Source organism: Centruroides vittatus, unplaced genomic scaffold (genome assembly GCF_030686945.1).
Source record: "Centruroides vittatus isolate TY-2023 unplaced genomic scaffold, ASM3068694v2 contig_749, whole genome shotgun sequence".
NCBI classification, from domain to species: Eukaryota; Metazoa; Arthropoda; class Arachnida; order Scorpiones; family Buthidae; genus Centruroides; species Centruroides vittatus.
In genome coordinates, this window is record NW_027122485.1 from 260,123 (window position 1) to 272,318 (window position 12,196).

At 33.7% G+C, this 12,196-nt stretch overlaps 1 protein-coding gene across 3 annotated transcripts; it reads right to left on the minus strand.

Moving 5' to 3' along the window:
• Nucleotides 1–6,188: 6,188 nt before the first annotated feature.
• LOC136981231 (uncharacterized) lies at nt 6,189–9,641 on the minus strand. Of its 3 annotated transcripts, XM_067277509.1 has the most exons (5): nt 9,211–9,641; nt 8,596–9,135; nt 8,186–8,275; nt 8,058–8,117; nt 6,189–6,255 (listed from the first exon to the last, which is right to left on the minus strand). In XM_067277509.1, the coding sequence occupies exons 1-5, from the start codon at nt 9,584–9,586 to the stop codon at nt 6,221–6,223; spliced, it is 1,101 nt and encodes a 366-aa protein (XP_067133610.1). In that variant the 5' UTR covers nt 9,587–9,641; the 3' UTR covers nt 6,189–6,220. The 3 variants fall into 3 exon arrangements, with proteins under 3 accessions (XP_067133610.1, XP_067133609.1, XP_067133608.1); XM_067277508.1 differs by having other exon boundaries at nt 8,058–8,114; nt 8,596–9,641; XM_067277507.1 differs by having other exon boundaries at nt 8,596–9,640.
• Nucleotides 9,642–12,196: the final 2,555 nt, after the last annotated feature.

Here is a 12,196-nt window from a genome sequence, read left to right on the forward strand (position 1 = left end):
GTAGAGTGTTGGAAGACATGTAATTGGTCTGTATTGTGTGGGGTCTGTGGTATTGTTGTTTTTAGGTTTCATGTAGGTGATGCCCTGGGTAAGAAAATTTGGCATGTCTTGTGGATTGATGATGATGTGTGTTAGATGTTTAGCTAGTTCCTGGTGCAGTGATGTAAACTTTTTGTACCAGAAATTGTGAATGTTGTCTACACCAGGTGTCTTCCAGTTGTGTGTTCTGTTAACAGTGTATTGGAAATCATGTATGCTTATTTCAACACAGGGCATAGTTGGTATGTTGTGCAAGTTTCTGTTCTCCTCCTCGATCCAGCCTGCATCAGCATTATGCGTGACAGCACTGGACCAAAGAGAAGACCAATATGTTGTGAGTTCTTCTTCTGTTGGTGTGCCACTGTGCTGTGTATCAGTGTTTGCTTTGTTATTGATTTGTCTGTAAAAGAGTTTTTCATTGTTTGTAAATAATTTATTTTGTTGTTTTCGTAGTGTACATGTTTTGTATCGTTTGAGTCTACGTGCTTTGGCAGCAAGTTTTTGTTTTAGTGTATCAATGTATTCTGTAATGTGTGTGTTGTGATGTTCATGTTTTGTGTGTGTTTTTATTTTCTTGAAAATGTTTTTGAGCTGTTTCCTTAATTTGGGTGTTATGTTGTTTTTAGTGTATTGTGTCAGCCTGCCTAATTGCTGTCTAATGTCATTTATTTGTATTTCTATTCTTCTCTGCCAGGCAGGCTTGTGATAGAATTTTGTTTTCTGTGTATTTGTCTGTGATTGTACTTTCAGTCCATGGTGTGTCACTACTGTGACTGCCCCAGCATAAACTAATGTATGAATGTCTGCGAGTGTAGAAATTGAATGAATGTAGTGTGGTAGTAAGTGAGTGTTTACGTAATTTAGTGTTTTTCCTACTTCCTTTGACGTGTTGATTTTTGGTATTCGTGGTCGTTGTGTGGGATCTGTACCTGTATATTTAGTGAGTGTTTCCTGAAATATAAGTGAGAGCGTATTAACTAAATCCATGTCTATGTTATCAGTGATGGATGAGGAAAGTGTCTGTAGTATCATTAGTGGTAATTGTTGTATGTGTGTTATTATCAATGCTTGTTGCTGGATTATCCTGACAGGTTACATGATCTTCATTAATGTTAGATGTTTCTGTCTGTTGATGTATTTGATCAGCAACCTGTTGTTTGATAAGTTCAAGTGTTGTTTGTGAGAATAAGGTTGTTGTGTATAATTGTTCTTTTTTGATCAACAACCCTTTGTTCGGTAACAGTGAGGTGAGGATATTGTTGTGTGAATTTATGGTGTAGTTGTTGTCTGTATGCTGTCATGTTTGTTTCGAGTTTTGTGATGGTGTAATAATTACGGATGATAAACTCATTCATTTCTACTGTCCATTTCATCCGTTGGCGTGGTTTTCCAGCCTTTGTGGTCTGTGGATGCATTGCCACAGAAACACCAAGGCTGGGTTGGTTCCTCACATCTGTTGAGGGCATTGCAGTAGCCATGCTTGGGCCGGTGCTGCTTTCGCCACCGGTAACCAAGGGAGACTGTGGCCTATTTTTCGAACGTGAGCCTCTGCCTAACCCACGAACGCGGACCTTGTTAACCCGGGCGACGTCCGAGCCGGTATCACACTTTGATCTGGTTACTACCATGATACATATCTCCACAGAATGTGGGTGTGTGGTCACTCTTAGCTTCATTTCTCCCCATAGACCTTACTGGCATGGGTGTCCCTACCAGGAGCTTGTGCTCCAGCCTGCATTGCCCTATGGATCAGTAAAATTACTGGGCTCTCCCACCACGACCAGGTGGTGACCACTGGGAGAGTTATTATTATTATTATTATGTTGGGTTAAGTGAGATATACTCGGTTAACACCGGTGGCTGTGTACTATGCCGGACCAAAGTCAAGGCATAGTAACCAAAACAGAAATTAAAGAAGTGTATCAGTGTGTGTGTCTGTATTCAGGAATTTTCTCACAATATGACATGTATTCAATATAGTGGCCTTCTGTAGTGTGATGTATGTGTTTCTATTCAATTCTAATGTGCCCAGGCTTTTGTGTAGTGTGTGTGGTATGACACCTGTAGAGGAGAGAACAACAGGTACAATAAGCACCCTATCCATCCTCCACAGATGCCTTATTTCCTGGGCGAGTTCTGTGTACTTGCTAATTTTTTCAGTGCATGCGTTTTGTATATTGTGAGTGTTTGGAATGGATATGTCTATAATGTATGTGATTTTATTGTGTTTGTCAATGAGTGTGATGTCTGGTCTGTTGTGGTAAATTGTTTTATCTGTGATTATGGCTCTGTCGTAGTACATTTTGTGCGTGTTGTTTTCCAATACTGTCTGTGGAATGTATTTGTAGTATGGTTCGTGGATGTCTAATAATTTGTGTTTCTTTGCAAGCTCTTGGTGTATTATATTTGCTACTTGATTATGTCTGTGTAAATAATCTGTCTGTGCCAAGAGCTTGCAACCAGACGTGATGTGTTGTATAGTTTCTGGCATGATGTGACATTTTCTGCATGTGTCATTTGTGAGTGTTTTATTATTATTATGTTGGGTTAAGTGAGATATACTCGGTTAACACCGGTGGCTGTGTACTATGCCGGACCAGAGTCAAGGCATAGTAACCAAAACAGAAATTAAAGAAGTGTATCAGTGTGTGTGTCTGTATTCAGGAATTTTCTCACAATATGACATGTATTCAATATAGTGGCTTTCTGCAGTGTGATGTATGTGTTTCTATTCAATTCCAATGTGCCCAGGCTTTTGTGTAGTATGTGTGGTATGACACCTGTAGAGGAGAGAACAACAGGTACAATAAGCACCCTATCCATCCTCCACAGATGCCTTATTTCCTGGGCGAGTTCTGTGTACTTGCTAATTTTTTCAGTGCATGCGTTTTGTATATTGTGAGTGTTTGGAATGGATATGTCTATAATGTATGTGATTTTATTGTGTTTGTCAATGAGTGTGATGTCTGGTCTGTTGTGGTAAATTGTTTTATCTGTGATTATGGCTCTGTCGTAGTACATTTTGTGCGTGTTGTTTTCCAATACTGTCTGTGGAATGTATTTGTAGTATGGTTCGTGGATGTCTACTAATTTGTGTTTCTTTGCAAGCTCTTGGTGTATTATATTTGCTACTTGATTATGTCTGTGTAAATAATCTGTCTGTGCCAAGAGCTTGCAACCAGAGGTGATATGTTGTATAGTTTCTGGCATGACGTGACATTTTCTGCATGTGTCATTTGTGAGTGTTGCATCTTTGAGTATGTGTTTTCTGTAGTTTTTAGTATTTATGACCTGATCCTGTATGGCAATCATGAATCCTTCCGTCTCCCCAAAGAGGCATCCCCGAGCTAACCAGCTGTTTGACGCAGTTTTGTCAACAAAATCCTGGGCCAGATCATAAGGATGCCTGCCATGGAGTGCCTTTCGAGCCCACGATTGCTTAATGGTGTCTATGCTTTTTATATGTTGTGTTGTGTCCATATGATGTGAGTGTAAGTTTAATGGTGTGTTATTCGAGTCTGCTAGAGTTACTGCTTTATGTAATTGTGATGTTTCTTGTTTTTTGTAGAAAAACTCTCGCAGTGACTGTATTTGTTTGTAGTGAAGGTTAACTATGTCAATCAGGCCACGTCCGCCATCTTTACGTGGAAGGGTTAATCTTTCTGTGGCGGATTTAGGATGATGTTGTTTATGCTTAGTAAGTGTTGTTCTTGTTTTCCTTTGGAGTTGCTCGAGATCTGTGTGAGTCCAATGTATAACTCCAAAAGAATATGTGAGTACTGGGATGACATATGTGTTTATTGCTTTAACTGTGTGTTTTGCATTTAACTGTGTTCTGAGAATAGCATTTAACCTACTTTGGTATTCTTTAATTAATCTTTGCTTTATTTGTGTATGTTCTGTTAGTTTGGCCTGTTGGAATCCTAAATACTTGTAGAACTCGCCCTCTTCCATGGATTCAATAATGTCTCCATTTCCAAGTGCAAAATCTTCTTTCTTCAGGATTCCTTTTTCTATGTGAACTGTTTTGCATTTATCTAGGCCAAATTCCATTTGTATGTCCTTGGTGTATGAATGTGTGATTTGTAGGAGTTGATGAAGTTGTTTTTGTGTGGATGCATAAAGTTTTATGTCATCCATGTACATGAGATGTGACAGTGTAAACTGTGTTGTTTTTTCGTGTCTGATATTGTAACCATATTGCGTGTTGTTTAACATGTTGGATAATGGGTTCAGGGCTAAGCAGAACCAGAGAGGACTCAAGGAATCTCCTTGAAATATTCCTCGCCTAATAAAAATTTGGTTTGTTTGTATGGAAGTGTTACTAACCCTGAGATGTAGTGTTGTTCTCCAGTGCTGCATAGTGTTTTGAAAGAATGCAATGAGTGATGGATGTATTTTGTACATGTGTAGAATATGTAGCAGCCAACTGTGTGGAACACTGTCGAATGCTTTTCTGTAGTCTATATATGCCATGTGTATGTTTCTGTGTTGTTTGTGTGCTTGCCGTAGAATGACTGAATCTATGAGTAACTGTTCTTTGCATCCCCTGTGGTTTCTACGACAACCTTTTTGCTGTTCTGTTAGAATGTCGTGTTCTTCAACGTGTTTGTATATTTTGTTTGCGATACAGGATGTCAATAATTTGTAGAGTGTTGGAAGACATGTAATTGGTCTGTATTGTGTGGGGTCTGTGGTATTGTTGTTTTTAGGTTTCATGTAGGTGATGCCCTGGGTAAGAAAATTTGGCATGTCTTGTGGATTGATGATGATGTGTGTTAGATGTTTAGCTAGTTCCTGGTGCAGTGATGTAAACTTTTTGTACCAGAAATTGTGAATGTTGTCTACACCAGGTGTCTTCCAGTTGTGTGTTCTGTTAACAGTGTATTGGAAATCATGTATGCTTATTTCAACACAGGGCATAGTTGGTATGTTGTGCAAGTTTCTGTTCTCCTCCTCGATCCAGCCTGCATCAGCATTATGCGTGACAGCACTGGACCAAAGAGAAGACCAATATGTTGTGAGTTCTTCTTCTGTTGGTGTGCCACTGTGCTGTGTAACAGTGTTTGCTTTGTTATTGATTTGTCTGTAAAAGAGTTTTTCATTGTTTGTAAATAATTTATTTTGTTGTTTTCGTAGTGTACATGTTTTGTATCGTTTGAGTCTACGTGCTTTGGCAGCAAGTTTTTGTTTTAGTGTATCAATGTATTCTGTAATGTGTGTGTTGTGATGTTCGTGTTTTGTGTGTGTTTTTATTTTCTTGAAAATGTTTTTGAGCTGTTTCCTTAATTTGGGTGTTATGTTGTTTTTAGTGTATTGTGTTAGCCTGCCTAATTGCTGTCTAATGTCATTTATTTGTGTTTCTATTCTTCTCTGCCAGGCAGGCTTGTGATAGAATTGTGTTTTCTGTGTATTTGTCTGTGATTGTACTTTCAGTCCATGGTGTGTCACTACTGTGACTGCTCCAGCATAAACTAATGTATGAATGTCTGCGAGTGTAGAAATTGAATGAATGTAGTGTGGTAGTAAGTGAGTGTTTACGTAATTTAGTGTTTTTCCTACTTCCTTCGACGTGTTGATTTTTGGTATTCGTGGTCTCTGTGTGGGATCTGTGCCTGTATATTTAGTGAGTGTTTCCTGAAATATATGTGAGAGTGATAATTATTATTATTATTATTATTATTATTATTATTTTCATCAACTCGTCTCGATTATATATATAGATTAAAAATTAAAAGCGAAATATTATTGCGAAATTTTCTCCTTCCCTTTAACAGTTTAACCGATTTAATTTCAAAAATTCAAATTTTAAATTCTAAAATAACTTATGGCGTCACGATTTTATATCAGATATAGTTTTTAGTTTCGTAAATATTTTGACGCAATAATTACGTAGATTAAATATCAACTTTATAAAAATTTTAAATAACAAATTTTTTATTTATTAATCCAGCAAATGCTCGCTATTAAATTATGTTTATAATTTTGAAGTTATGAATTAAAATATATATACTGTATATATTATTTGATAATATAGATTAAAAGTTGTTAAAAAAAACTAAAAGAAAAAAAATAAATGTTTTAAAATCAATAAGCAATTTTGATATAATTTTATTATAGAAAATTTACAAAAATTAATTCATTTTTGTGTTTGCAATATATTCAATATTTTTAATTTAAATTACGAGACGAAACAAATTTCTCTAAGTAAGTTCCCTAAAATAATAAATAAAAATTCATAATTCATAAAAAAATAATATTACATTAATATCAAGCTAAATATATTGTTTTAAAATATTTAATAATTATATCTTTAATATTTTACTTATATATATATAAGTAAAACATTGAAGATAAATTTGAAAAGAATATATATATATTCTTTTTAAATCAGATTTAAATAAAAATATAAAAATTTTGATAAGCAAAATATTTAGAAAATATACTATAAATTAAATAGTATATCAGATTTAATTTTAAAACACATTTAATAAGTAATAATATTTTGAACATTTATCACTAGATGGAGCTAAAGTGCAGAAGTCTATTTTAAAAAATTAATATGAATTGTTTCAAATTGGGATTTCGTTATAGTTATATTGTATTACATTTTCTAATATTTTTCATTTATAGTTTTTATTTTAATAACAAAATAATTATGTATTAATAAAAATAATAAAATTAAAAAAATTATTTAATGGGATCATAATTTTTTATTTAAAATTAGCGAGGTTGATGCCGAAGTTTTAAACGCGAAAACGTCGGACGTTCGGCACCGCTTTCCCGTAAGCCTAGAAGTTTGACAATGGTGTTTGGATAGTGGAATCATGTTCGATATTCCAAACACCATTGCGAAACATTTAGGCTTACAGGAAAGCGGCGTCGAACGTCCAACTTACACGTTTTCGCGTTTAAAACTTCGGCATCAACCTCGCTACTATAAAAATTCGAGAAAAAAGCCCTCATCCTGTTCCGACTTTAGAGGTGATTCACACATTCAAATAACCCTTATGACAATGAAAGGATTATTTATTCTTACTGTCATTATACAATTATAAGTTACCTATCAAATGCATTTCGCTAAAGTGACAACACTTCGGCCTCTGCAGTGAGGCCAAAGCGTCTATGATGATGAAGAGGCGCGTATGACGAAAGTAAGAATAAACAATCCTTTCCTTGTAAGTGTTGTTTGGATGCGTGAATCATCTCTGAAGACAGAACAGGTTGAGGGCTTTTTTCTCCTATTTTTTATAACTTTAAATTATGTAATAAGTTTTATAAAATATGAGAATTTGCAGTGGCAGATTTAGAAGCCCAAGACTCTCACATGAACTTTACAATTGTGAAAAGCAAATATAACTTTTTGCTATACACCGTTTACAATTACTTATTAATAATCGCGGACTCTTAGAAACAAATAGTTATTAATTTACTGAGGAATCTGGACACTTAGTAATTGGTTTTTATACGACTTATAATAAACCTTGATCCGCTTATAGTTTGATCGCTATAATTTGATAACAATACAATAAAAACACAAAAATGAGTATTTTAAAAGTAGTCAATCACTTAATTAGAATATTTATCATTGCAGTCAATTCATATTAATTAAAAAGAGGATAGTAATGCAGTAGAAGGCCATCTACTACATTAGGCATCAGATTGCCGTTCTGGGCAAAAAATCGAATCCGAGCGAAGTCACAGATTAAGGACGTAATGTGTGAACGAAGTAACTCAAGGAATTTTTCGTGGACGGTCAGGCCCATCCCCTTGTAGGTCCAGCCGAATTCGCGATGGAAACGATTTAAATAAAAAGGCCGTCCTAGTGCCTTTATAGCAAACAGAGTAAAAAATGGGGGATGCAGTTAATTATTTCAATGTCTAATTTAATACTAGTCCGGAATTTGACGAATGCAAAATTAATGAAGATCTAACTGGCACAGTGTCCAATTAGTCTGAATTAGGCCTGTGTATACTTTGCAAATTAGCCCTATACAGTATTTTATTAAAAAACTCACCGTAGGTTTTCTTCTGAATGGATTTAGAATTCCAAATATCGTCCGAAAGAGATTCTCCTGCTGTTGCAAAATTTAAAAAATTGTAAAGTTTTTTAATTTTGGGAAAAAACTGAAATTTTAGAACTTACTAATATCATTCATTGAACGTCGAGTCTCCAAAAAAGTGTCAAATAATTTTTTTCGTTTAATACAAGAAGTGGAGGCACTTCTATTAGGATCTAAAAAAGAATTATGATAATTTTTGATTTTTAGCTTTTTTTTTATTCTCTCTAAAAGAAAGAATTTTAAATAGGAAAAAGTATTGAAAAAAATTCTCGACATTACAGTAATTTCTTAAACGTTAACTTTGAGATTTAGGACGTTGGAAAACAGAACTTCTGAAAAAATAAATATAACTATCATATATACAATGAAAAAGTGTATTAACTTTGCTATCTGAATGGTATGATAAACTTTTGAAAAATAATTTGATAATCTAGATTCTTTCTTTCAAAGAGATGGGATAAAAAAATGAAGTTTAAAAATACATCGTTCCTACCTTTGCATACTGTTATAGCAATGTTCATTATCAGTGTTGTTTTGTTAAAAGGATATAAAAAGTCATGTCTCATGGCTTTCTCTACATTTATTCTCTTACTAGGAGATGTTTGCAAAAACATATTCAAGAAACTTAAACAGAGATCAGAATTACCTAGTGTAAGTTTAGCTAATGGATGAGTAGAGTTCATTAGTTCTCTCAGTTTCCATTTATCTTTAAGCAATATTTTCAACATCTTTCCAACTTCAATTTCCCAATTACTCCATTCAATATTAATTGTTTTTCTATACAGTGGCTTATTTTTTAACCCTTCTCCTGCTATGATATACAAGGAAAGCATTCCTACAGACCAAATGTCTACTTTTTCAGTGCTGAATTCTCTCTTAATGTTTCTCTCTTCGAATAAAAACACTTCAGGAGGTCTATACTTCTTTTTGCATCCGATTAAATTTGGATCTTGAATGACTTTTCTAGAAGTTAGATATTTAAATCCGCAAATTGTTACATCTAAATTCTGAGAGAGTAAAGTATTACTCAACCCTACATTTAAATAGTAAAGTTGTCTTTTATGTAAATATTGTAGTGCACAGTGAATCTGATAGATCCATTTTCTACCTAAAAAGAAGCTATCATGTCGACTTGTAAATGTTTTTTTCTTTAACTCCTCAGAAACTGTACCTACTTTTAAAGGAGTGATGAAGACTGCTATATGCTTACTTATAATTATATATTCATATAGTGGTAAAATATTAGGATGTAGTAGTTCAGGCCACTTTTCTAACTCCATTCTTGGCTTCTTCACGATTTTAGCTACCACTTTAATTTTTCTTCTAGGATCTATTAATGATACAACGCATTCGTGATCTCCTCTCCTTAGTTCCTTTTCACAACTGAAGCCGTATTCACTCCTTAATTTCACTATTGTTTTTTTATAAGTCGTATTGGATACTGTTTTCTCTCCACTATACCAGAAATGTCTGAAAAATTCCATTCTTAAACAATAATTTTATTTCTTTTTGTTGTTTTGCGTAACAAGAGAATTTATTATTTCATACAGTATTTTTAGTAATACAATTATTTGTAATATTATAATATTTTATTAATACTGTATTTATAAAATATTTATTTTTAATTTTCAATGAAAGGCGCTAGTTTGCCATTCTAGAAAATCTGGAATCGAACTCAGATTACCGTATTTTACGGACTATAAGACGCAGTTGAATTTTGGAGGCAATTTTTCGAAGAAAAAAGTGCGTCTTATAGTCCGTAAAATACGGTAGTTCAGGAATTTTCTTAGATAGCGAAGAGTTTAAAAATGTAATAACCTTCGATCAGTACATTTTAAATTTTAATAGTTTTACTCAAAACTGAAAAAATCAAACAAATATGTTTCATATTTCAAATAGGCCCACCAATGATCGAGTAGATGAAACCACTTAACGATCCTGGGTTTTCACTTAACTAACGAGTTTATCATGGAGTTTCCTGGATTTTTTCGAATGTCTAATACCTAAGTAGGGGCCGGTTTCTCATAGAAAGTCCTGTTGGGAAGCATCCTTGGAGATCCTTTAGCAGATTGCCCGACTTTGTATTTTCCATCACTCTAAACAATACTGAGAAATGTTCTCATTAAATTGAAAATATTCTCAAGAACATGTACCAATTTTAAATAACTGGAACTTAAAACGTTTCCTAATAAAAATTTTAAGTCTATATACTATACTATTTATTTAACATAAATGTTTATCATTTAATTTAAATTTCATTCCCGCACGTGACGTTAAGCGTGCCGCTCTGCACGTAAAACTAAACCGTTAAATGCTGCGTAATTTTTGTCTGTCATCGAGATTATATGATAACATTTGTTAATATATAAATAATTCATCGTATTATATATACAAAGTACGTAGTATATACAGAAAGGCAATTTTGAATTTTACATAACTTTAGATATGAAGATAGCTGCGGTAAGCTCTATAAACAAGGTAAAGATAAGTTATCCTGTAATTCTTCGTTTTTCTTATTACTTATTTAATATTAATCCAAGACAAATAATTGTTTGTAAAGCTGATAACCTGAATACAGAATTTTAGTTTAAATTTTTGTAAGAATTTTGTTTTTTTTTCATTTTATAACGCTATGCGTTATTTGATCGGTTAAACACCTCTTGTTTTTAGTGTTATTTTTAAGATTATGAACGTAAATTAATTCTGTAATGAAATAATAGACTTTCAATCTCCGATTAATTCTCTGTTAAAATAATATCACCATCATCGTGAATAATTCTGATTTAGAACTTAGGATTTGTTCCATTCAAACTCTTGATGTTCTTAATTTCATCTATTTTTGAAATGTTATGGATCCTTCTTTTCATAAAGTTTTTCTTAAAGTCACGACAGTGACTCCTTGCTAAGTAAAAAAAAAAAAAAAAAATTACTGATTGACTATAGCCTAATATAAGAATCAGAGTTGCCGATTTTGGGGGTCAGTTTCTTCGCCCCCAAACATCTAAAGTAATTCCGCATATCTCGTTCGAAACATAATTGTTTTCTTAGGTAGTGTGCAAAATTTAAAGATTTTCTGTAAAGCGGTTGCCAAAATATAAGTAATGGAGAAGAGCAAAAATCGCCAAAAAAAGCTATATTTTCTTCTTATTTTCTTCATACGGCACTGCAGACGCTTCGTAGAGAAAAACTACTGGGTCTAGAAAACTCAACTTTTAAACTTAAGCCTTTCTCGTTATCAGTAAGATGCTGGCGCAACTTTCCGGTCGATAGGTCAAAGTTTACCGGGTTTCCCCATAGACTATTTCAGTTTTATAGCTTAATTTTATGCTTATAAGAATAAAATTGCATCGAAACAATGAATTTTATTCAAAATGTTATCCAAAATGACAAAAGCTCAAATTTATGCGAATTAAAACTTTTTATAACGATTTTGCTAAACAGTATATCGAGAGAATTCGGTCGGCGGCCGTCACCGAGCGCCCTGTACGTCATCGTCTTAGGTCTTGACATAATAACACAATCACTAACCAAAAAAAGAAAAAAGAATTGCTAGCCAACTAAAACAACTGAGATGTAAAAAAATTGCTCCAAGTAAAAAATTATGAGAATTTAGACGACAGTCAAATTTTTTTCTTGGAGTTTTTCTTTGGTAAAGTTAAGCTTGGCGCTTCGAAGCGATACCCAAAAGATTTTTATCTGTATAATTGTTTACTAGAAATTGCCTCCAAGTGCCAAGCTTATCTTTACCAAAGTAAAACTACGAAAAATTTTGACTGTCATGTAAATTCTCATAAGTTTTCTACTTGGCGCAAATTTTTAAATCTCAGATGTTTTTGTTTGGATACTGTATTTGCAAAATAATCATGTTTAGTGGTTGTTAAACTTCTATCACAGACAAAACACTTTATGATTTATGCAGAGCTCCTATCATTAAAACAGCAAAACAGCCAGTAATTGATTACCTATATAAAAACGCACATTATATCGAATTGTATTAATTAGGGTTTCTCATTTCCAGGTCTTTTGCTTGTCCCGGGTTTCCGGGATAAAAGTGAACTGTTTCCCGGGATCCCGGGAAATCCCGGGATAGAATT